Source organism: Typopeltis vanoorti, chromosome 16 (genome assembly GCF_054136105.1).
Source record: "Typopeltis vanoorti isolate ZY-2024b chromosome 16, IOZ_Tvanoo_1.0, whole genome shotgun sequence".
Lineage (NCBI taxonomy): Eukaryota > Metazoa > Arthropoda > Arachnida > Uropygi > Thelyphonidae > Typopeltis > Typopeltis vanoorti.
Genome location: NC_143564.1, coordinates 38322097 through 38349487, shown reverse-complemented (window position 1 = coordinate 38349487; position 27391 = coordinate 38322097). Strand labels below are relative to the sequence as shown.

Below are 27391 nucleotides of genomic sequence, written 5' to 3'. Positions count from 1 at the left end.
CTGAGAATTGTTTAAATCCTACTGAATAGCGAAGTAAATGTAATATCCTGAAATAAATTTTGTTAGTATTTCCTATTCGAGAATTTAACATGTGTTAATATGTATATTCCTGTCATCCGTAGTCTATATGGCTATAAGAAAAGTATATCCTTGGAATCGACTGTACATCTATAGACGCCTTCAGTGGTATATAGAGAAGTAACCGACTTCGAAAAAGTTATCATAAAATTCCATTTTATGATAACTTTTTCGAAGTCGGTCCGAAGAAGTTCTATCCGTTTGTGATATTGGTAACAGATTTCATCACCCAAAATCAACTGTAAGGTTACATTATTAGTCGATAAACATATTAAGGTGTCACCTCTACCAAAAATCTCACGATATTATTTAGGAAGGTAAATAATGGACCAGAAGAGTGGCACATAAATCTCAGTCTGGGGAAGGTTTGGAAGGAGAGGGTTCTTCCCCCTCTCCATTTGAATGTTGTGTCAACATATTGCTTCTGGAATATACAGTTTGATGTTCTCAATTTGAGCCAGTGTGCATGTCATGCAGACGAAAGTAAAAGTGTAAGTTGTATTTGACGTGGACGCAAATGGAAATCTGAAAATGTCATGAGGCTGCAGAATTTATATGAAGCCTGATAGAAAAGAAACATTACTATGGAATTGCTTCCTGGCCCCCCATTAATTTAAGCACCAGCAGCAACGTAATCTCCGGATTGGTGGAATTCAGCTTTAGAAGATCGATGAAAATAGAGAACGTGACTTGATAGTTGCCACTGAGTTTAGAGTAGGTATTGCAAAAGTCGTAAAGACGTCTGAAAGAATAACTGTTACTTTATTTTATGCTACAGGTCGTGTAGCATGAAATTCATGCTACGCGACCTGTGCACAATGATTTGGTCGTCTTATATAGATGAACATTTAAACTGCGTTATTTCCACGCATCAGTATCCTTCTTAAAGTAACATTTATTCTTTGAGCCGTCTTTACGACTTTTGCAATATCTACCCTAAACTCTGTCAACTATCAAGCCACGTTCTCTATTTTCATCGATCTTCTAAATCTGAATTCTACCAATCAGGAGATTACGTTTCTGCTGGTGTGCGTAAATTAATGGGGAGCCAGGAAGCAATGCCATAGTAATGTTTCTTTTCTACCAGGCTTCATACACATTCTACAGCCTCATGACATTTTCAGATTTCCATTTGCGTCCTGTACTTTTCCTGTAGTCTGCATGACATGCAACTGGCTCAAATTGAGAACATCAAACTGCAGATTTCAGAAGCAATACGTTGACACAACATATAGAGGCAGATAACTAATTAGAACTAAATAGCATTGAATACAACAAGAGATTAAGGAAACGCATATTGAAGAACCTGGCAAGCAGTTGGAAAGAAGGAATATGATAGATGCATATAAATTGGTGAAAAAAAAAAAATTACAAGAAATTTCTTCTCTTATACACAATAAAAGAAGAGAGAATGAAAGAGTGGATGTAATTTAGCAAGGGAGTGAAGAGTATATTGTTTTGGTGATGAGTGAATACACTACTTTACCCCGAACAAGAGTAGAGACGATATTCCCCACGTTGTTTGATTTTGGAAAATCTAAAACAGTTAAGAATAAGTTTAAGGGAGATGATAAATCCCGTATTACTCTACAGCCAGGTACGAAACTCGGATCGAAATCCTAGAGTTTCATGCCGAAAAAACTATCGGCGAGCCCAAGTGCGAGTAATCACTTGGGTCGTACAACACCAGGGCAACTCGGAGCAAGGTGGATACGTTACTGTCCTTAATATTCTCTCATAATGTAAAACGCAGCTCCTAGGAGATGTATTATTACTGTTTTACATTATGAGAAGAGGTCACTACCCATACCGGTTTCAACCCTTTTTGAGGTCTCATAAAGATTGCTGAGGGTCAGCAGGTAGTAACAGGGGAAGTTAAGAAAGGTAGAGTAGGATAGTAGGAGGTAAAAAGAGGCCTCAGTCAACCTGTTTAGCTGTAAAACCCAGAAGTTGGGCAAGAGCGTGGTTGAGAAGGGTGTTAGAGCTAGGTTTTTTACTTGGAGAGTAGTGAAGGAGTGGAATAAGCTTCCAGAGTCTGTTGTGGGTGCTACAACCGTGAATGAGTTCAAGGCAAGGTATGATAGATACTGTGTGAATGTCGAATAGTTGTTCTTGACATGATGTTAGGGCCTCCCTCGATGAGTCTGTCGACTCCTTGGAGTTGCCCAGAACAATAATAATAATAATAATAAGTAGACTTCTTTCTGCTTCTCCAGATATCTTTCTATAATAGTTCTGATGTTGAAGAGTCCTTCTCTAATTCCTTCATTTTCCTGAAAATCAGATTGTGTTTCATTAATTTCCAGTTTAATTTTATGTTTATTTCTTTCTAGGATGATATTTAACATAACTTTTGCTATCTGACTGATCAGACTGATTGTTCTGTACTCTACACATTTGATTGTCTTCGATTTTTTAGATATTGGTAGGAATGTCAAGTGCTTAAAATCTTTTGGCAAGGTATCCTTTAAAGATAGCATTTAAAGCCTTTAGATATTCTGCCATAATTCCATCCATTCCTGGAGCTTTTCCTAGTTTCAATTTCCTAATGGCATTTGTTACTTCCTAGGTAAGAATAGTAGTTCCAAATCTTCTTGCATTGGCTTATCTATTCTATCATGATTGTAGAGTTCCTTTGAATTCTCTACCCATCTATCCCTTATTTTGTCTTTCTCCATTAGGATGTTTCCACTGGTATCTTCAATGCAATGGGAGCCTACCCTTTCCAAGATTTGCTAGTTAGCTCCCTAACTTTTTCATGACATTCTCTGGTTTTGTGCTTTTTGTCCAAAAGTTCAATTTCCTTGCATTTGTTCTTGAGCCATAGTGCTTTTGTAATCCTACATTCTTTCCTAATCTCCTTGTTTAAGTTCTTGTATTCAGGACAATTTTTGTGTTTCTTTCTTTCCTCCATCATTTTCAGTATCTTGTCATTCATCCAGGGTTTTACTCATCGTCTTCTCAAATTTGGGAATTGTTTGTTTTACTGCCTTTTTTATGCCCTCCTTAAATTTCTGCCATCAATCATCAATCTCATCTTTAGGGTAAGGATACTTGGTAGGATCAGGAACATTAACAGCAGTGGATTGTGTCAGTACCTTTAAAAATTTATCTTGTATTTCTTGATTTTTAAGGAAGCCAAGATCATATTTTTCTATATTTATAGGTTTTATTGCTGCTTTAATGACCACAGGGTTGTGGTCTGATCCAATATCAGCCCTCGGGTATGTTTTGACTTGTAAGATGTTATTCCAGAATCTTTTTTTAATCATTATATAGTCAATCTTGTTCCTACAGCTGTCTCGGAGATCTGTGGTGCATCACTGGTTACCTTAAATTTTGCATACTCACATCCCCCATATACCACTTTTTGATATTTGTCAGTCAGCTATCCTCTTATCCACACTAATATTTTATAATTCAAACGCTGTATTCTGTCAAAAGCCTTAGCAAAATCCAAACGTATCATGATATATCCATTCCTCTTATCTAGTTAAATGGTAACATTATTATAGAATGTAAACAAATTGCTAAAACATTACGTTCCTTAGTAAACCCATGCTGTTCATAAAAAAAGTAGAGATTCACTGTCAACACATTTCTGAATGCAAGCCCTAACCAATTTTTCCAAAATCTTCACCACCACTCCTGAGATATTATTATTATCTGAGGCCTCCAGGAAGTCAAGGACTCATCGAGGGAGGCTATAAATCACCCAAACCAGCTATCATACCTTCCCTTAAGGACAAATTATTCCACTCATTCACTGCTCTCCGGGAGAAAAACCTAACTTTTACCTCTTTCTTGACTGCAAATAAATTTAACTTCCATGGATGCCCCGTGTTCTCTCCCGACCTTCCATATAACGAAAAATTTCATCAGTTGATATGCTATAACACCCATTCAAAAGTTTATAGACCTCTGTCATATCACCACCTCTTTCTCCTGTTAACCAGAGTCTGTAATCCACATACTCGCGATCTGTTTTGATAATCTAAATCCCATAATCCAGATATAAACTTTGTAGCTCTTCTTTGCACCCTTTCCACAGCTTCTTTATCTCTTTGGAACCCGGGTGATCAAATCTGCGCATAATAATCCATATATGGTCTTATCAAAGTCTTATAAAGAGGCAAAATGACTTCCTTATCCTTAGATGTCAAGGTTCGCTTCAACATCGCAGTTATCCCCTGAGTTGTATTTGCAACTTTTGCTATGTGACCTTTGAATTTTAAATTCCTGTCCACCAATACACCAAGATCCCTTGCATCTTCAGTTTCTTGTAGCATAATCCCCTCCCCCTCTAATATAATATGTCTCTGGAACTCTAATCATGCCAAAGTGCATAACTTTACACTTACTAACATTAAATTGACAGCCATTTTCATTTGCCCAAATTTCCAGTCTATTCAAATCATTTTGTAATTGCTGAATATCACTAGCATTCCTGATTGTCCTGCCTATGTTTGCATCATTGGCAAACAGTTGCACATCTGATGTTAAATTCTTCCTGATGTCATTAATGTATAGATTAAACAATAATTATCCCCGGATTGAATCTTGAGGTTCACCGCTGGTCACCTTAAATCTGGCAGATTCACACCCACTGTATACCAATTTTTTGATATCTCTCTGTCAACCATCTCCTGATCCAAGTCAAGAGTTTATATTCCAATCCCATATTCTCCAGTTTATGCAAAAGCCTTTCGTGTGGTATCCTATCAATTTCTTTAGAACAATCCAACACTATCATAGTGTATCCATTCCCTTTATTCCCGGTTGTAACATTGTTATAAAATATGAGCAAATTGCTAAAACATCACCTTCCTTTAGTAAACCCATGCTGTTCCGTGAAGAGTATAGCATGTTTATCTACCCATTTCTGTTTTATTTAAAAAAATAAAAGGATAAGCAAACATTTCTATTCCATCATCTGATAATTTCAGCATACCTGAACTTTTGGTTCGCAAGTGCCTCTGTATGGAGCTCATTAGTTGCCTGACCTATTATGGTTATGATCATCTCACTTCTAAAACAGTTCCTGAAATGATCTCATACACACTTGAGCAAGAAAATTATGGTGATAGTGCCAACATGAATGGATGGAGCTATATTGTGCTTATGCTTGACATTTACAATGTCTCCCTTCTTAATAATGGACTCGATACCTTCTTCCATTGAAGGTAAGCTAAATCAACAACCGATCTTGACAATCATATGATGTATTAAACATTTTTCCTGAGGAAGTGATGACCACTGAATGTCCATACCTCCCAAAATCAGCTGACAAAGATAAGCCGTGGAGTCTGCAAAGCTAAAAGAATTCTTACAGTGGAACTGTCATGGATTCTGCCAAAAATATTGGTGATATCAAGGTACTGTTATTCATAAGGAGGACAGAACTGGAGATGATCCTATTCATGGTGGAGCTGCTATCCTAGTGATTATTCATATTCTTATCCTAATTGGCAATTATTTGTTCTTTCAATATGATTCATTTATTTACCATCACGTTCTGAGTTAAGTCAGATTGATCTTCATAATCTTATATTGCAACTACCTTGACCCATGCTTTTTTATGGGTGCCTTTTATGGATGCAATACTTTGTAGGGTAGTGCCAACATGAATGGATGGAGCTATATTGTGCTTATGCTTGACATTTACAATGTCTCCCTTCTTAATAATGGACTCGATACCTTCTTCCATATCTCTGTCTTTTCATATTCTGCAATAGATTTTACCATCTGCTCCCCTGCCATTCTTTCACTCTTTGTACAGGATGTCAGAGAGAACATATATGAATCATATTCCTGATTCATAAAATCTGCACTATAGCCTTACAGGAACCATGTTCTCCTACATAGATGTCCATGTGGCAAATCGACCATTCTGACAGAAATAGTTTTTCCCATCTTACAAAATTTAATGTTGATGCAGTCAGCCAAACATCCATCAGTAATTCAGTGATATGTATAGGATTATAACTTCAAGTTTCCCAAAGCAAAAATTAAAAATATAGCACATGCAATTGAAAAACAGAAAAGTACATGAGATTGTAATTGTAGTAGATATGACTTTACTAGTGATAAGTTCAGTATGAGAGAGGATATTTGAAAGGGTTGTTGGAAGAAGCAAGAATGAAGAGTGAGAAAGTGAAAATTGTAAGTATATTACATTGATATGACAAAAATGAATTAAGAAGAAGGGCTACAATGGCCTACACTTGAATGTGTTTAGTATCAGGAGTCTCGAAAAACTAATAACTGGTATGAGACCTAACGTAGAGAGTCAGGGAAACTAAATTATGATGAGAGAAATGGTGAGAATCTGTGTGTAAGAGCGACAATGTTATATAACTAATGACAGGCATGCGCCATCATGGAAATGATTACAGTGAGAGAATGATTTCAACTTTATGTTTGTCTGATTTGGACCCATCTGATGTGCAAAGATGTCTGCATATATAAGACACTAGAGAAGAAAACAGATCTACAAGTTGTCCTACTGTGTCACGCATTCTGCATACAAAAGTATACAAAAGAATATGCAGGTAGCTTATCATGTTGCTGCATGAATGCTGAAAGTTTCAGAAACAAACGGGTAGAGTTTGCTACCTTGGTTAATATGTTGGGACTTCAGATTGTAGGCATTAGTGAGACCTGCCTATCAGAATCAGACATACTAACTAGTATTGAATGTAAAGGGTTCAATATTTTTAGGAAGGATAGGAGAGGAGTGGGCATGATGCTAATGATACCAGATAACGTGAATCCAGTTAGAGTTGAGACCTATGATTTCAATACTAGCAGAGGTGTAGCTAGGGTGGGGACGGTCTGCCCTGGGTGGCACTTTGAACCTTTTTGAATTTTGCAGTTAATTCTAAAATACAGTCTCGAGAACTCATTTCCAAATATTGTAATACTACTGCGAATTTTCCTCACAATTGCTGTAAGTGTTGCTAGTTGTGAGAGGAGCTTTTCTAAATAAAAAATAGATTAAGAATTACCTACGTTATTATGAAATAGACTTCGCCAATGTCATCGACGGTTTTGCTAACAGAAAAGCAAGAAAATTAACATTTTAGAATGTTGAAATTAAAGTTTTACTTCAAAAATAAACATAGTGTTTTAATTTATTTCCCTATACGTTGTTTTGACTTGTTGTAGTATTTTTGGTGTGTATTGAGAGGGGCGACAAAAGCTCTAGCTACACCACCGAATACTAGTAACAGTTTTTCATGTGGTAGTGAATTTGAAGCCATCTGGTGTGAAGTGGAATCTAACAAGATCAAATCAAATACATAGTGGGGTTTTGTGATGAAGAAATGCATCACCAAATAAAGACAACGGACCCGAAAACAATAATCTTCATTGGGGACTTTAATTATCTAAACATTGATCGCGTTGTAGTAAAATCTCATGAGAAGAACAAAACTAGATTTACGAGGGTTTCTTGAAAAATTGGGTAAAAAAATAAGTTGAACACTTTTTTTGGGAAAAAATCACCTTTATTTCTCAACTTAGTCTCCATCGAGGTCTACACATTTGGTCCAGCAAGTTTCCAATTTTTCATCCAATCTAAAAAGTAGGATTTGTCAAATTGTGCAAAATAGTCATTGACAGCCTTGATGACATCCTCTTTCAAAAATGTTTTCCCACAGAGCCAAATTTTTAAGTTTGGGAACAAGAAGTCACACGGGGCCAAGTCCAGAGAATACGGTGGATGTGGAACCAATTTGAACGTCAATTCGTGCAATTTTACCATTGCAATGGCCGATGTGTTGGACGGTGGATTGTCTTGATGAAGAGCACTTTTTTGTGCACCGATCTCGGCTGTTTTTTCTTCAGTTCTTCTTTTAAACGGTCCAACAATGACACATAATAACCTCTTGTTATTGTCGTACCCTTTTCCAAATAGCCTATCATGATAATTCCTTGGGAATCCCAAAAAAAGAGTTGTCATCACCTTCCCAGCTGAGTCTTCGCTTTTTTTCGGTGCTCTTTCACCAGTCATTGCTCAGTCTTTTGACTGCTGCTTGGACTCAATTGTGTAGTGGTGGATCCATGTTTCATTTACAGTCACGAATCGGCACAAAAAAATCCCGCAAATTGCGATTAAACATCTGCAAACACTGTGTTGAAATGTCTTTTCGGATGCATTTTTGATCGACAGATAACAATCACGGCACCCATCGTGCACATAGATTTTCATGTGCAATTTTCCCTGCAGGATATTATACACCCGTTCAGTTGAGATGCCTACAATCTCACACACTTTCACTTGGTGGTCTTCCATAATGATACCATGGATTTTGTCAGTCATTTCCTTCATAGTGATCTCAGTCGGGTGTCCAGAGTGTTCTTCATCTTCGGTGGACTTACGACCACATTTAAACTCATTTATCAAAAAATAAATAGTCTTTAATGCTGGTGCAGAATCTCCATGAATTGCATCTAACTCTGCTTTGATCTGAGTGGCCATTCACTTCTTCAAATAAAAGTGTTTTATCGCTGCATGAAACTTGTTTTTCTCCATTTTTATGAAAAATGCAAACACGTCATTTTAAATGTTTGCCAAACGAGAACTACGCATCACATGTGGCTAAAATTTTGCGGGTCATGAAAAAGAAGACGTGCCGACACTGGTATGAATGAACGAATTGTGTTGCCATCTATTGGAAATTTACCAAACTTTTCACACAACCCTCGTATTGAGCTGTTGCATGACAACTTCCTCAAGCAGCATAATTGAAAGAACTCGAGGCCAAACAGTGTTAGATTTGATTATAGTGTCAGAGGGTGTTTCAGTTGAAGATGTAATTATTCTGCCTCCGATTGGTTGGTGACAGTGATCATGTGGTACTCACTTGGGAAGTGGGAAAGTTTATGAAAATTCCATTCAGAAAAGCTTACAAGATTAAATAGGATAGGAGTGAAATGAATGTGTAATCTTTCAAGCAACAGATTTGTAAGAAAAGGATAATGTTAAAGGAATACTATATGCATAAAGATGATGTCTGTTATAAAATTATGAGCAGCAGGCCAGAAGAGTCACAACTGTTGTGTGGAAAACTAAGTCTGAATATGAAAAGAAATTGGCTCTGCAAGCTAAATATACGTCCAAAGGATTCTATCCATAGCTGCAAGTAAAAGAAAGAATGAGTAAAGAATAACTCTTCTGAATGCAGATGGTGTGAGGGTAACAGATGCAGAAGAGGCTGTTCAACTTATGAGTGTCCATTTTACTAAAAGATGTCAACCTGATGTATGCAACATTGAGCTCACTGCTACCTCTTCACTGGATGAAAAAACTCAGATGTATGAGGAGTAGGTATTAGAGCTGTTGCAACAAACTGAATAAAAATTCAACAATAGGGACCAATGGGATATCAACAGTAGTGCTAAAAGAGGGTGAAATGGCTATTCCTTTAACCAGGCTATATAATTTGAGTATCAGACCAGGGAAGATTCTGCAGGAGTGGAAAAAATGTGTTGTAATCCTATTGCGCAAGGATGGTGCAAAGACCAATGTATCCAACTCTCGATCAATCAGTGTCTCAGGAGTGGTGGGGAAGATTTTGGAAAAATTACCATTGAACTAGACAAGGGGAATGGATACAACCTGATACTTTTGGATTTTGCTAAGGCTTTTGACAGAATACAGCATGGAAGACTGTTGAATAAATTGGAGAATATAGGTTTAGATTATAAATATTAGTGTGTATATGAGGATATCTGACTGACAGATATCAAAAAGTGGTGTATGAGGGATGTGTCTGCAAAATTTAAGGTAACCAGCAGTGTATCACAAGGATCAGTACTTGGTCCTTGTGATACACTGGTCCACTGTTATTCACTTGGTCCTTGTTTCACTTGGTTCACTGTTATTCAGTCTGCACATTAATGACATTAGGAAGGATTTCACAGGTGACAGACAGCTATTTGCTGATGATGCAAAGATAGGAGGGTAATCAGGAATGTGGCTGATATGGAATACTTGCAGAATGATTTGAATATGCTGGAATTGTGGGCATGGGAAAATGGATATCAGTTCAATGTTAGTAAATGTAAAGTCATGCACTTTGGCATGATTAGATAACCAATGTCATATTATATTGGTGGGATTATGTAGAAGAAACTGATCAGGCTAAGGATCTTGGAGTGTTAATAGATATTATCTATTATCGATAGTTGTGGAAACAAAGGGGTAGCTGGAAAGGCTTGAAAGAGAAATACTAGAGGTGGCAGTACAAAAAATAGTTTTTGTTCTGCCACCTGGAGTTGTTATTTAAGTGCGTCCGTAGCACAATTAGAAGAATAGCGGTACATTGCACCTTTCGATTGGAAAAGGCATAAGTTCAATTATTGTCATGACAAGAGGAATCTTTATATGGTTTTTTTCAGTTGAAGGTGAGTTAGCCGATCTCATATGGAGGTAGCAGGATTTTCATCCTGCATACAGACTGATCAGCCTTGAGAACACACCCAATTTACAGACAAAAAATACTAGTAGTGGGCAGTAGATGGCATTGGTATAGATGATAATGATGGTAGTTGCAGTTCAATCTAGTTGGTGAATTAAGTGGTGGAGACAGAATGTTGTAGAGTAGGTGCCCTCCCTCAATGAGTCTTTGGACTCCTTGGAGGTATCATCTAATAATAATGATAAGGATGTTATTTTGTCTCTTTACAAAGCCTTGATAAGACCTCACTTGGAATATTGTGTGCAGGTCTAGTTTCCATTGTAATTCTGATATAGTTGCGAGAGTGCACAGGAGGGTGATAAAATGATATTAGGATTGTGGAATACTGATTATGAAGGCAGATTGAGAATTTGTAGACTGCAATCACTAGCAAAAAGGAGTGATGTGATTGAGTGAGACTTACAGTCTTCTGAAAGAGATACAGAATTTCAGTTGATTACATTTTTTTATTTTATGGAGGGTGAGGAAAGGAGAAGAGTGCATCCTTAGGAGCTGAGAATGATGCTGCTAAGAAGAAGGTGAGATGAGATCTAGATTTTTCTCTCATAGAGTGGTGCATGATTGGAATGGATTGCTATTGGATGTTGTGTGTGCAAGCAGTATGAATGAATTCAAGAACAAGTATGATTTCTGGTGCATGTAGTATGTGGCCTCCCTTGATGAGTTACTGACTCCCTGGTGGTCTCTCTTAGTAATAGTAATAATGTATGTTGCAGATTGTATTTGTTCAGGTGGCAACATCTGCAGTTCCAAAAACATAATTTAGATTTCCATTCTATCCAAATTCATAGTGAAATGCAGAGTAGCGAAAAAATATTGACACAGAGCATTAGGTATATTTCCCAGATACTGTACCACTTTAAACATGCTCAGGCCAAAGCCACATTTTATGTTAGACTTCAGAATCAAAAACAAATGTGGATTGAGTTTACATCTTCTATCAGTTATACAACCACTGCTAAAGTTATGTGGGATAAGATCTGGAAAATGAAGGATAACACAGAACATTCCATTTGTCTACATAACAGTGGGGCTGGGCCTGATGACATTCATTATGAGATGATAAAATGGCTTGCCCCATTTTCAGTGGATCTCCTTCTCTTCTTATACAACAGAACTATTACTAAGGATGAGTTTCCAGATTTTTGGCATAAATCCATTTTTATTGCTGCCTCAAAACAAGGAAATGATTCATCCCAAACAAACAACTCTGACATTTGTAATATATTTGAGAAAATGATAAATGCTGTTGCTCTCTGGGATTTAGAAAGCATCTCTAACATACAATTTAGCTTTCCTGGATGCCATTCAAAATTTGGCCATTTTATCCATTTAGAACATCTGGTTTCAGTGTTCTTTAACGTCGAAAAAAGGTCATGACACAAACTGGGGTGTTGGCATATTAAAAGGTAATCTAGGTCTCAGAGTTCACCTTCCTGTTTTTATTAAATTTATTTTCTCCAGCTGAATATTCATGTCCAAGTAGGTAATACATTATCTTGGCCATTTTTCAAAGAAGAAGTTGTTTTCGTAAGCCTCTTTCTTATCTGTAACACCTGTGCAGTCAAATAACTCCTTAATCACTGAACAGCTTTCTCCCATAGTAGGCTATGTTCGTGACCGTACAATTTTCTGTCATTCCTGTAAGATAAGGCTTTTTGAAATGTAATTTCAACAATCATATGAATGTGTATATTCATGAACTATTAGTAATGGACCCAAGTTTTTGGCAATAAAAAGTCTCTCTCTCTCTCTGTACCTTATGCTGAAAACATGCTCTTCCCCCCAGATCTAGAGGTAAGGATAGTATAAACTATTATCCCAGTAGCAGCAGAAGCTGAGTTCTCATTTTTAATGCAAAGATTACATTCCTTGCATGTATTTGTCTTTTTTTTTTTTTTTTTTTTTTATCCTTTGCTTTGTATCCACTACTAAATGGGATTGCAGATTGATTTTCCTTGCTTTGCCTTTTCTCGTGTATTTGTTCAATTAAAACTTGGTTATAAGTTCCAAGTATAAAGCCTCTTTTAAAAACAGCCTTCATGGATTAGCAGTTTTTCCTCTATGTTGGAAACTGAGTATTAAGCACATCAGACTGTTATTCCTTGATTGGTTTGCACTCAATCATGTAATATCTCACTGTACCAGCTAAGAATTCCCATACTCCATCATTCATCTACCTGCAGTTGCTTAATTTGCATAGAACAGGACTTCGGATTTTTTAGAGCTCTACCCATGGAAGATTTTTTTGTAAGCCTATGCCACATTCATACTTCAGATGGATTGAGGTTTTTTTCTTTGTATTTATATATTTTTTGCTGATCTCATTTATTTTTTTACTTATGCTGGAAAACCTGCTCAAGAGACAAACATGAAACTTTTCAAGCTACTTCAGGACTTCAGTAAGCTGGATTGTGGTGTGGTCTTATACACAAGGCAATGAAATTCATCTTCTACTTAAAGACAATCACAAAAATCTATGCTTGTGGTGGGATTTGAATCTTCAACCTGTTGGTTGGAGAGTAGATACGCTAACCATCTCGGCCAACCAGGCTGGCTAACTTACCCATCTATACTGATAATTTTAAGACCGAAGACCTTTGTTTATGCGGTTCTGTTTCATGTCTGCATTGTATCTAATTAGATCCCCTTTGAATTTGGTAATTATATAGCTGAGCTGCATGCCTTTCAGTTTACACTGTATTAAAAAAATAAATGAATACATAAATAAAAAACTTCAAAAAATGTATCATTTATACTGATTGTGTGAAATTTTTACAGGCCAATTCCTCTCCTACATATAATCCACATCCATTATCCACATCCAATGCTTTATGAGATTCTAAAACCCTTGTACGTAATGAAGACAGTTATTTTTTATGTTCATTCAAGTTGAAAATGAGAAATAAAACTGCAAATGTAGATGTTATGTCAGTTCATACTCTTTCCCCTTATTGCTTGTCAGTCCCTTATATAGACTGCATCAGTTTATAAGAGCATATCTAATTATTTGATAGCAATCTTCATGGCAAGAAGTTCTGAAAATTACATGAAATCAAGCCTGAAGTTAAGTACTGGCTGTATAGTCAATGTAGGAACAGAAGAGAAGAATAAATTAATGATGGCAAGTAATTATATTCTTGGTGTGATCCTTTATCCTAGTGTAAGCAAAGAAAGTTTGTGTGTGAAGTAACTTCACAGCTACTTGTATATAGAGGCTAATGACTTTACATCAGTTGCCTTCGTATCCCATAATGCAAAGCACATATCCTTATGGACAAGTATATAGTGGCCCTTCCCATAATGCATAACATTATGGGAAGGGCCACTACCTAGATTCGTTTCGACCTTTATTGATGTGATAAAGTAAAGAGCTGCTCATCATAGGCCTAAAGTAGTTAGTATTGAGATGCAAGAGAGCCTGATAGTATGAGGAGAAGGAAAAGACAGATAGATAGTATGAGAGAGAGAGAGAAAGGCCTCATCTCTTTTATATCATCATAAAACTGATAGTCTTTGGCTATAGCCAATCTTGTGTAGATGAACACCCAAAAGACCGATTGAAACTAAAGCACAAAGATGACCGATACTCAGAAGGTTAGCCTTATCTGACATTGCTGACAGGTGATGGGTACTGCCAAAAAATAAATAAATAACCTGTTCTCTTGTAAGTAATGGAATGCCCAACACATTAATCTGTTCCAAATATGTAGGGCAGGAGGGTAGCTGTAGAATGCATGTTCTACTGTTTCCAATTGGTAACAGATTGGATTTCCAACGTTAAAGTACCTTGATTTGATGGTATTGACTGGAAGGTGGCCATATGCAATTCTCCAAGCAAGATCCCCCCTGTTAGGGTATCCTTGGTACCCTAACAGGAGGTTATGAAACAAAGAATTGTTATCAGTACCCAATTGTGGAAGTTCGCAGAAAAAGAAATTAAAGATTTCTTTATACCAAATTTTGCTTTTTTTAATGAAAAGAATGTCAGTGCCAGAATGTAGCAAATCTTAGAGTTTACACAGAATTTTGTAGTATTCAGGACCAATCTCAGCTTTTGGATCTTTATAATTGTTTGCTCTAAACAGGGGAAGATGAAATCCCAGGTAGTACAGGAGAAGGTCTGCACATGTGGGATTAGTCTACAATATTTTATGGATTTTTGAAGCTGTATTGCTTAAATAGCAGGAGTTTAAGACCGGAAGCCCAAATCCTCCATGCTTCTTTGATAGTTGAAGAAATTCCTTTTTAACTTCTTGCTACTGGCTTGACCAAAAAAATTGCACAAGCTTACTGTATAATTGCTTTTCTTCAGCTTCTCTGATGTCTGTAATATTTATTATGTACAACTGAGTAGGAAAGATTATGGTTTTGAGTGCTATGGCTTTAGAAGAAAAGGAAAGTGGCCCTATTTTTCAGTCTTCTAAAGTTTCAATGTCCTCGTATATAAGTTCTTGGACTGGTAATATTGGATAAGTGGCAAAGGGATTTCCAAGTATAATGAGAGGTTCTCTCCCTCTTTGGGGTTAGTCCAAAAGGAATGCCTCCAAGATCCCACTTTCCATAATTTTTTAATTTTGTCTTGTCTGCATTAGTAGTTTATCCACTGATCAGAAAAAAGATGTGTATGGAATCATTATCCTTCAAAGTGCTCACTACATCACCACAATATGCTCATACCTTATTTTCCTTGGTATATGTCTTGATGAGAGAAAAGAATTAACTACAACTAGAATGGGAAGAATAAAATTCCAGGCCTCACAGGAAAGTTCTATCCTTAGACTATCAGGTCCTGGGGATTTTCTTGTCTGACCTTTACTGAGATCTCTGCACTCGTAGTTAGACCCAAGAAGATAATGAGATTAAATCAATGTAGAAATCATCTATTTTCCATATACAAGTAGTAAGATGGTGTAACCATATTTTTAAAATACTTTGGATCAGAGGTAGTTGTAGAAAGTTTTTTGCTTGGTTATGAAGTAAATTTTTAACACACAAAATATTATATTATTGTTTTAATCCTGTACCCAAGGGTGAGCAAAAGTTGGCACATGAAGTATCCTCATAACTAGGCTACTTGTGCTTGTTTACATCACATCAATTGCCTTAATATATTCTATATTAGGTCCTGGGGATTTTCTTGTCTGGCATTCTTTATAGGCTGTGGTAACTCCAGATGCTGCAACGGGTCTGTCAGGCTCATCTTGGATATGTACAGGAAAGCCATTAATATTCCAAGAGTTATAATTTCCCACATTACTACTGTCTTCAAACGGATTTTTGTAGTGTGTTTGAAAGGAGTAAAGGATGTCTTTGCCATCGTAGCAGATTTGAGTGATAGTCCTTTCTTCGTGGAATTTAGTGAATTGTCTATTGAATAATTCTGGTGAAGGACTGTCTGCTAAGTGCTGCTATATTCTTATCTTAAAATTTCTTTCTTCTACTTGTTTCTGTCTTTCCACTTCTATCTCTATGTTAATGTTTCTAATGATGTTGCTACATTCTATACCATTATAAATTACAGATACCAAGAAATTATATACTTGGTTTAATCCTTTATCCAAGTGTAAGCAAAGTTTGCACCTGACGTATTTTCAGGACTTAGGGCAACTTGTATAAGGAAGCTAGGACTTCACATCACTTGCCTTAGTATCCCATAATGCAAAGCACATCTCCTTGCAGACATGTATAATGCTATGCATTATGGGAAGGGTCACTACCCCAGACCGGTTTCGACCTTTATTGAGATCTCTTATATGAAAATATGATTTGCATTACTTCATCCTTAGTATCACCTCTGGCCTGGTTCCCACTGAAGAGACCTCAGTAAAGATCGAAACTTCCAGTCTATACCATTATGTTGGTTTGTTACGAATCAGCTTCTCTCTATCTTTATACAGTTCTTTCAGCTTTTTTCTTTTTGGGAAAGCCTGTTCCCTACTGTATAGCATTATACATGTCCACAAGAAGATGTGCTTTGCATTATGGGATACTAAGGCAAGTGATGTGAAGTCCTAGCTTCCTTATACGAGTTGCCCCAGTCCTGAAAATACTTCAGGTGCAAACTTTGTTTGCTTACACTTGGATAAAGGATTAAACCAAGTATATAATTTATTGGTATCTTTAATTTGTAGTATAACCAAGTGAAAAAAACTTCCAATCTATACTATTATGTTGGTTTGTTACGAACCAGCTTTATCTCTATACAGTTCTTTCAACTTTTTTCTTTTGACGAAAGCCTGTTCCTTTCCCCATTCCATCATATTCTGCTTTACTGCCTGTTTGAATATTAACCACATATCCTAGTTCCAGGTAACATTATTCCAGTTTGAACAGATGGTCTGGTTGAAAAGATCAGTGGATCTTTGGGGCCAAAGAAGTGATTCCAAACTTGAAATGATGCAGAAGTCATATTTCCATATACAAGCAGTCAAAAGGTGTCACATTTTATTACTAAAATTCTCTGGATTAGAGATGTTGAAAGTTTTTTTTTCACTTGGTTATACTATAAATTAAAGATGCTAAGAAATTGTGTTCTTTGTTTCATCCTTTATCCAAGTGTAAGCAAACACAAGAAGAAATTGTTTTTGCAAGACTACACATTGGTCACAGCTATCTTACACATTTGTATATATTAATCGTGGTTCTCTCAAGAAAGGAATGCAATTTTTATCTGACTGAGGCACATACAGTCAGGTAGATCTTATCAAAAGATGAGACTGCAATAACATCTGTTTCATCATTGGCAGAAGAATTCATATATCAACAGCAATGTGAAACAACTGGCAAGCAGAAGAAATTGAATATAGATCCACGACTGGCAGTTTTAGCCAAGTTAGCTGACTATTGCAGATGTGGAAGAGATCGGGGCCTCACCACGTTGCTATTCTGTAGTCGACCATGGAGAAATGGAAATATCTTGCAAGCTGTGCTTTGGAAGTTGGAACCTTCGCAACGTCCTCAGCTGTAAATAGTTACAGGGAAGAAGACACTGAAACTATGAGTAAAATGCCACTGCAGATACATTTCATAATGATGTTAACTTAAATCCAAAAGGTAGGTCGGCGATATTCCTCATTTGAAAACAAGAGTCTTGAAAATTGGAATTTGGAATGTGAGAACATTATATAAACTAGGGAATTTTGACAACCTTCCTACAGGAAATGAAAAGGCTTAAAGTTGTTGTGATGGGAATTAGTGAAACAAGATGGCCTAACATGGGAAAACTAGAAAAAGATGGCTTTACATTTGTATATTCTGGCGGAGAGAAGCATGAATATGGAGTGGGTTTCGTGAATAAGAAAGGCATCTTTAAATCGGTAATGGGACTGTGGCCCATAAATGAAAGAATGATACTCATTAAATTAGCCACAAAGCCTTTTAACATCATAATTATCCATGTTTACTTCCCTATGATGACTTATAATGATGAAGAAATATCAATAGAAGATTTTTATAATAACGTACAAAATCTATAGAATATGTAAAATCAATTGAGATACTTATAGTGATGGGTGACATGAATGCAGAGGTTGGAGAAGAGGAAGAAAATCCAGTTGTTGGAAAATTTGGATTGGGCAAAAGAATTGAAAGAGGTGAGAGATTGATGCAGTTCTGCATTCAAAACAACCTACACATAACAAATATTTTCTTTCAACATCCAAAGTGTAGACTATATCCTTGGACAAACCAAGATAACTCTATAAGAAATCAAATAGATTTTATAATGATAGATAATAGGTACAAAATAATATAACCAACATTAAAACATACCCAGGTGCTGATATAGGTTCAGACCATAACCCTGTTGTGTCTACTTTGAAGATTAAACTAAAAAACATTTCTAAAAACAATCATACCGAAAGACTTGACAGCTCTGAATATACTTAACAACATAATGGTGTTTAACTCAGAAATTAGGAAAAAATTAGATCATGTCAGATATAAAACAGACAACAATATACTTAGCAACACAGGTGAAATTGAAAACAGATGGTCAAATTTTAGAAGTGCAATATATGAGACACGGGTGCTTAAGGGTCAAAGCTGTATAACTGAGAGGAGACCACCACATAGCCTTTAAAGGAATACGGAGAACCGACCAGAGCTTCTGGCCTAATGTCCAATCCTCACCTTCTCGTGGTGCACCCTGTTGGGTATCTACCTGGATACTGAAAGAACTAGGATGGGCTGGGAATTTGGGATTTAGCCAACCAAATTGTATTCTTATTGGCTTAAACCAAAATACAAAATGATGGTACAACATGACAATATTTCATGCCTGCTGGGGCGTCGCGCGGTTAAACAAGTCCCCCCCCCCCCGTTGTTTTTGCCAGGGAACCAGGGCGAACAGTGAAAAGTCAGCTACTGGAACAAATCTGAAAACACACTGCAATTCAACATCATCAGAGTTAAAGATCAGTACTATCAACATAAGAAGCCTGAATGGCAAAGAAATGGAGCTAGATGACGAATTAGATAAGTACCAGCTTGACATAATACAGGTGACGGAAACAAAAAAGACAAAAACTGGTGAGATCTTTCTGAGCAATAAATACAAAATGTTATATTCAGGCAATGACAATCAAGGAAAAGGAGTAGCCATAGTATTCAACACAAAATACGAATCTAATCTTCTTAAATGCAGACAGTCTCAAATAGAGTGATGTGGGCAAATATCAGAATGGGGAACTGGACAGTGAGACTTATTTATGCCTATGGGTCCCACAGAAGGTTGTACTAAGGTAGAAGTGGAGGAATTTTTTGATGCTTTAGAGAAAGCAACTGACACAATGAAAAATGAAAAGTTGGTCCTTGTTGGGGATCTAAACAGCAGAGTAGGAAATGATTGTCAGACATACAAAAATATTTTGGAAAAATTTGGAGAAAAGAGCAAAGCTAATAATAATGGCAAATACCTGTTGGATTTCTGCTCAGGACATGGACTGGTTATTACTAACACCATGTTTCAACATAAAAGTGTGTACAAATTCACATGGAGAGAAGAGGCAAGGAATAAGAAAAGTCTCATTGACTATGTTATTGTTGATAGTGATGTTTTCTTCCTGGTGCAGGACACCAGAGTGTACAGAGGATTTGAAATTGGAAGCGATCACTATTTAGTCTTGAGCAGGATAAAATTGAATTTCATATTGAAAAGAATAACATGTAAGAAAGTTTTAAAGCGAATAAAAGTTGAACAGCTCTCAGATGTGAACTATAGACTAACATACACAAAGATTATTGAAGAAAAAATTCGAGTTTGAGAACAGGAACCAAACCTTGGAGATTCAGTGGCAAGCCTTGAAGAAAACCCTGATTGATTCAACCAGAGAGGCTTTATTTTCTTTTCCTTAATATGCATTTTATTCAAGTGTATTCAAACATTGATTTGTTTATGTTGTGACTTGACTGCATTTTGTGTATGGCTGTCAGGTTATTTCAATCCATTACTCTGAACACATTACTTTGAATGATTAGTGACAACTTGTCACCTAATCATCCAAACTGTCTCAAATGTTGAGGTGCTATTGAAACACGGAGAAAAGTTTTTATTGTAACTAAAGAAAGATAATCTCTGCTGTTGAGTTAATTCAATTGTCCCAATTAGTCTGTCTACTGAAGAGAAACTTCGGTGAAAACAAATGCTGAAATTTTTTGTACCATGGGTAGGTTAAGCGTTTGGTAATCATGAAACATTGCTGAAGAGACCAAATAAAGCACTTTTCACCACTTCAGGCCATCAATAAACATGGTAGTAGTCTTATGTCAAGTGATGAATATTGTCTATCACTTAAAAATATTTATTAGGGTAATTTTTCCTTTCAAACTTTCTGCTTATAGTTTGGGAAGCAAATATTCTATTCACTCACTCAACAAGACCAGATAGCCAGTTGTTATCAAATTATCAAAAAAGCTATCAAGAAACTTTTCCTAGATATTATATTAGTGACATCTTTGTTTAATGAGTAGTGGGTATTTTTATCACTCTGTTTTATTGTTTTCAAGTTTTGATTTTCAGTTTTTAAATTTCAGTTGCAAATCTTTTCAATTACTTAACAGTTATTACTTTTATAAAAAGGTGTGTGCCTGCTGCAGTTCCTGCTGAGCCCAAATCTCCAGATGTATCAGAAGGTTATAAAGGCAATGGAAAATATGAGCCATTAAAAGAGCATCAAGTTGATGTGGATACTACAGATGGAGCGGGTGCCTCTCTTGGACAAAATCTGGGAAAGACACATACACCAGCTACAGCAAAAGATCACTTGAATGGCTTGGCTAAAAGTAATTGTAATTCCATTTGTTGTGTGTGTGTGTGTGTGTGTGCGCGCACGCGCGTGCACTCAGACTATCTGGCAGTAGTAGAAAATTTTAAGGAAAGCAAGTAATAAAACTAATCATATCCCAATCCTTTTAGTATATTAAGGTATCAACCAAGAAGATAACATGTTAGAGGTTTAATGGAATATTAACAGCACTGAGAAAGGATTAAAACTAATTTTAATACTTCCAATATTTCATCTCTGTCACAGAGACATCTTCGGGGATTACAAAAACTTTTTGTAACAACACAAATACAATATAAAGTGAAACTAAAGTCCTATCTAGGTGGTGCGCCCTCTATGGGCATTTGTAGGTGGCCTGGGATGTAAAGAGGGATCTCTGATAATTAAAGTTTCCCAAATTTTGGAAAGTTTAATGCAACCATATTTGTTTAAATTAGGTTGATTCCTGAGTGCAGATGCAGATTCAAAGAATAGTCTTTCTTTTTTGAATTTACTATGGTGGAGCATGGTAGTTTTTTTCCAGTTCTGTGGGATGTATCCAAAACATGGTCTGCAAGGCCAAAAACCTCTAACATGAATTCTTCACAGCACTTAAGCCTCAATACATGCAAGAAGATAACACATTTCCTCAGTATTTTCTGCGCATCATCTGGACATACTTTTAATGCCTTAATACAAGGTTATTCCCATTTTTTTTCAAAGTTGTCAATTAGTTACATTTATTTGGCAAAAATCGTTCATGTGAGCAGTAAATTTTATAAACTGGTTGTTGAGTTTTTTCACTTGGTTAAACTATAATATAATAAATTTAGTTTAATCCTTTATCCAAGTGTGAGCAAACAAAGTTTGCGCCTGAAAGTATCATCAGGACTGGGGTAAGGTAGTACAACACGAGGGCGACTCCTTGTAAAGGTGGAGCAAGCTACCAACACTCCTATCTCAGTATCTCCCATAATGCAAAACACATCTCCTTGCGAATATGTCTAATGTTATGCATTAAGGGAAGGGCCACTACCCAGACTAGTTTCGACCTTTATTGAGGTCTCTTCAGTGGGAGCCAGGCCCAAGTGGAGATACCAGTCCTTATAGTCCTTATAAGGACTGACTTAAAGGGGCGAAGCAAGAATGCTTTTCATATTCCCCGTTATCTGTAGAGGACAGTGTAGGGATAAGGTGTTATTGAGCTATTAAAGCTCTGATCATGGCAGGAGGGTAACAGCAATAGCCGAGCCTCAGTTAAAACTTCATTGGCTACAGCATTGCCATCCATTACCTTCCAAGGGTATTGGATTGAATGAATCAATCACCGCATCTCACGGTCGATTGTTCATTCGGAGATACCAGTCAGAAGTATTAGCAAGGTCATCTCTACCTATAGGAGTTGCCAATTGGTGTACCACCTTTTTAATAAATTACTCTGGATTTAGAGGAAGATGTTGAAAGTTTATTTTTCACTTGGTTAGAATATAATAAATTTAGTTTAATCCTTTATCCAAGTGTGAGCAAACAAAGTTTGCGCCTGAAAGTATCTTCAGGACTGGGGTAAGGTAGTACAACACCAGGACGACTCCTTGTAAAGGTGGAACAAGCTGCCAACACTCCTATCTCAGTATCTCCCATAATGCAAAACACATCTCCTTGCGGATTTGTCTAATGTTATGCATTAAGGGAACTTGGTTAAACTATAAATTACAGATTCCAAGAAATTATATTCTTGGTTTAATCCTTTATCCAAGTGTAAGCAAACAAAGTTTGCTAATGAAGTATCATAACAACTGAGCTACTTATATATATAGGCTGATGACTTCACATAAATTGCCTTAATATCTCATAATGCAAAGCACACATCCTTTATGGTGTGTATAATACTATGCCTTTCCAAGGGCTACTCATACACAAACTTTGTTTTCTTACACTTGGATAAAGAATTAAACCGAGAATGTAATATCTTGGCATCTTGAATGTATCTAAAAACTGGTATTGTAAAAGATCACTACCTCATAGCCCATACATACACATTGGGTCTGAGGCTTATGATATCAAGGAGAGGATGATGTCATTTTGATATCTTCAGATATTATTATTTTATCTTTAGTTATTTTATGTCTGCTGTGAATTGAATTACTCTTTATTCATCATCATCATCAAATTCCTGCCATGTACCCTCAAGTGGTGTACAGGATATGATGGTACTACATGAAAAAATTATATCATTACTAACTTCCTATCTACAATTTTCCTCCAAATCAGCCTGTTACTTGTCAAGACTCCAACATTATCAGATCTTATATTTCTATCGTCTAAGGCACTTTGTACCGTATCAATCCACCTATATCTTGGTCTTCCTCTGGGTCGTTTTGCTGCCAACCTGGCAGAGAACACTTGTTTTGCTAATCTTTCCTCACCCATTCTGTTTAGGTGACCATACCACCTGAGAATAGCTCTCCTAACGCATTCCTGGATGCTGACAATGTCAAGTTCTTTCCTAATATCCTCATTTTTAATATGATATTGCCATTGATGCCATCTGTTCACGCCTCTAATCTTTCTCAGGACTCTCATATTTGCAGTCTCTAGTCTTTGGTCAAGTGTTTTATTTCTGATCCAGCTCTCAGATCCATAAGTTAAAACTGGTTTGAACACTGTCTTGTATACAGCTAATTTAGTGTTCCAACTAATTTCTCTCTTATTCCATATGAATTTATTCAATTGACTTCCCACCATACCAGCTTTGCTGATTCTGTTGTCTATTTCTATATTTAATTTACCATCTTCAGTAAAAATCATGCCTAAGTAGCTGAAATGTTTTACTTGTTCCACAGGTTCTCCATTCACAACACAGTTGACATTTTCAGTGATTCTGCCTATCTTCATTGTCTTTGTCTTTTTATTGCTGACCTTCATACCTTATCTATTACAATAGCTATTCAATTTAGTCAGAGAATCTTGCAGACTTGTTACGGATTTATTTAGAAGTATAACATTATCCGCATAAAGCAATTTTGATATCATATCTGCAATTTTGATATCATGTTTAATACCACTTTCCTTCATAATGTGATTCATATAGATAATGAATAACAGAGGGGATAATGTACATCCTTGTCTCACACCAGATTTAACATTAAACCATCTTACCGTACTTCCTTCAATTCTAACTGCTGACTTACAACTCAAATAAAGACTAAGTATTGCTTGATATAATGCCCCATTAACACCATATAACTGCAGCGTATTGAATAGCTTCTCTCTTGGCACCTTGTCATATGTCTTTTCCAAATCGACAAAACTTAAATACAGATCTTTGTTATATTCCCATGCTTTCTCGACTATTTGTCGTAAAGTGAAGATCTGATCCTGACAGCCTTTGTTTGGCCTGAATCCAGCTTGTTCTTCACCAAGCTTTTCTTCCACATTTCTCCTCAATCGTTTCTCAAGTATACTTGCATAGATCTTGCCAGGAACACTCAGTAGGGAAATACCTCTGTAATTCTCACATGCAGTTTTATTTCCCTTTTTATATATGGGTACAATGAGAGCTCTACTCCAATCATCGGGAATTCGTCCCTCTGTCCAGGCTTTCTGAACTATGCAGTGCAGCCACTGTAAGACTCTTATACCACCATACTTCAGCATTCTGGTTGAATATTATCTACTCCTGCTGCCTTTCCACATTTCAAGCCTTTGATGGCTTTTTCTACTTCAAGTATGGATATGTATTCCTGCCTGCATGCCTGGTCAGTGTTTTTTACCGCTGTGCTGTCATCACTGCTTGTTTCATTTAGCACTTTTTCAATGTAATTACTCCATACTTCAAGGATATCTTTTTTTCCCGTTTTCATGTCACCTTTATCATCTCTAAGTTCTTTTACAGCACTCTTTCCTCCATTCCTAAGCTTCTTCAATAACCTCCAGAATATTTTGCCACTTTCTTGATATTTATTTTCTATATTCTTGCCAAAGTCCTCCTATGACTTTTGTTTAGCTAGTTTTGCACAGTGTTTAGCATTCTTGCATTTGTCTCTATATTCTCTAAAAGCATAAGCTGACTTATTTGACATGAACTTTTGGTATGCTTTCTTCTTTTCCTTCACTGCCTCTTTAACTTCCTATGTCCACCAGGGAGTTCTGATTTTTTTATCCTTACAGATAACCTCACCACATGCCTCTCTGGCAGAATCAATCAATGTTTTCTTCAGAGTTTGCCACTGAATCTCCAAGGTTTGATTCCTGTTCTCAAACTATTTCATTTTTTCTTCAATAATCTGTGTGAATTTTAGTCTACAGTTCACATCTGAGAGCTGCTCAACTTTTATTCGCTTTAAAACTTTCTTACATGTTATTCTTTTCAATATGAAATTCAATTTTATCCTGCTCAAAACTAAATAGTGATCACTTCCAATTTCAAATCCCCTGTACACTCTGGTGTCCTGCACCAGGGAGAAAACATCACTATCAACAATAACATAGTTAATGAATCTTTTCTTATTCCTAGCCTCTTCTCTCCATGTGAATTTGTACACACTTTTATGTTGGAACATGGTGTTAGTAATAACCAGTCCATGTGCTGAGCAGAAATCCAAAAGATATTTGCCATTATTATTAGCTTTGCTCTTTTCTCCAAATTTTCCCAAAATATTTTTGTATGTCTCACAATCATTTCCTACTCTGATATTTAGATTCCCAACAAGGACCAACTTTTCCTTTTTCATTGTGTCAGTTGCTTTTTCTAAAGCCTCAAAAAATTCCTCCACTTCTTCCTTAGTAGAACCTTCTGTGGGACCATAGGCATAAATAAGTCTCATTGTCCAGTTTCCCATTCTCATATTTGCCCACATTACTCTACTTGAGACCGACTGCCTTCCAGTTCTAAAATTGTTCATACTGAAGTGGATAATTGGTGATTGTGTTTTGTCCCAATTTTTGATTATTATCCTATCTAGTGAAATTCTGCTTATCTATGTTTAACTATTATCTATGCACGAGATATCACCCAAAAATACAAATATTTAAGTTATTTCACCCCTTAGTGTCCCTAATATTTATATTATACTGTGCCTTTTAGGACATTTAGTTTGAGATATTAAATACAAAAACAAGGAGCAATTACTAAAGTATGTCTGAATGTGAAACAATATTGCAGTCGTGACACTTTATCTCGTTTTTTAACACATTAATTTCCCACGTGATTAGGTTTCGTACATTTTTCAAGTGGTGCATTGGGCAGCAATTTCAGACAATTGTTTTATTAATGAACAAAGGTTTATTAAACTCATTAGTATGGTACAATTCAATTTCTAATATAATTCGATTCAATACTAAGAAAATATTTACAAAATAACATTAGCTAATCACAAATATTTGGCCAAGATCCTATATGGGTATTACGATCATGCCACCATAACAAATTCAACACATAAAATCATATGTATAATCCCAGATCTAATTAACACCTTAGTTAACCCTATATTAGTCTGACTATACGCTATATGCTGTAGCACATGGACATATATGATCAATTCACTCTATTTAACTATCCAAAACTATGTAGATTAAATTATCCTTTCACTGTACTAATACATAACTTTGACATTTAAAACTTTCCTATACGTTATAATACACATGCATAATTCTAAGAACACATGAATTACTTATATAATATTAATATTAACAAGTATATTTTCATTATAATCAGTCATGTACTAAAGTCCTAGTATAAATTTCCTTAGTCTCTTCAACAGTTCAGTAATAGAATAATGATTACAATTACAGAGATTTTCAGTTAACACGAGATTTTACAGTACCTTTTTCTCTTGAGTTTTCTATATTGGCCTCTATCTTTTTCCGATTGAACTATCCTGGTATGATCTCTTCTATAATCGGTCACTCCTAAGTTCTTTTGGCATTAAACTGTGCTTATGCGATCTTTACTTTTCGTACTCGAATTTAGGACACACTTTAGAATCATCTATACCATGGCTGTGAAACTCGCCATGTGGACACCGACTTCTTTACAGATTTCCCTTTCTCATAGTTGTCACTGGATGATGAAACACTTAGACAATACCTTCTTTCCTTTTGCTAAATGGCATTCCTCGTTTCTTATCATAGGAAATACGGAATCGAAATCCCGCTCACTTTTGTTTCCTTGTTGTGACGACAGAGATAACTCCAATCCTGCCATTCAGGAAAACCGTGTGAAACCTATACAAAGGAGCTTGTGAAGAAACTATCCGGGAAAAAGCCTTTTGTGGGGGGTTTCTAACCCTTTTATACCTTGACCCCTAATGCACCCACTTTAATTTCTTTTCTCCGCCCCTTATTTGATTCAACTTCGCCGACCAATTAGGGTGGCATTTTTCTGCCAAACATCCTTTGGTTGGCGAGCCCGTGACAATGTCTCAAATCTGGGAATTGACCCTGAGCGATAGTCTATTGTTTTTTTATTTTTGCTAGCCTCTAAATTAATTCCCTTTCCAAATTTTCTAAGAATTTGCTTAATATTTTAATCTCTAGCCTCCCACATATAATTCCTTATGACTA

General features: G+C 36.3%; 1 protein-coding gene across 1 annotated transcript in view; it reads left to right on the top strand.

The window, feature by feature from the left end:
* The window catches only part of tweek (transmembrane protein KIAA1109 homolog tweek), a 1221702-nt gene that overhangs the window by 412203 nt on the left and 782108 nt on the right, over positions 1-27391 (top strand). Inside the window, 1 exon segment of the mRNA XM_090406645.1 lies at positions 20644-20846. Within this exon segment, the coding sequence (XP_090262771.1) occupies positions 20644-20846 (203 nt within the window).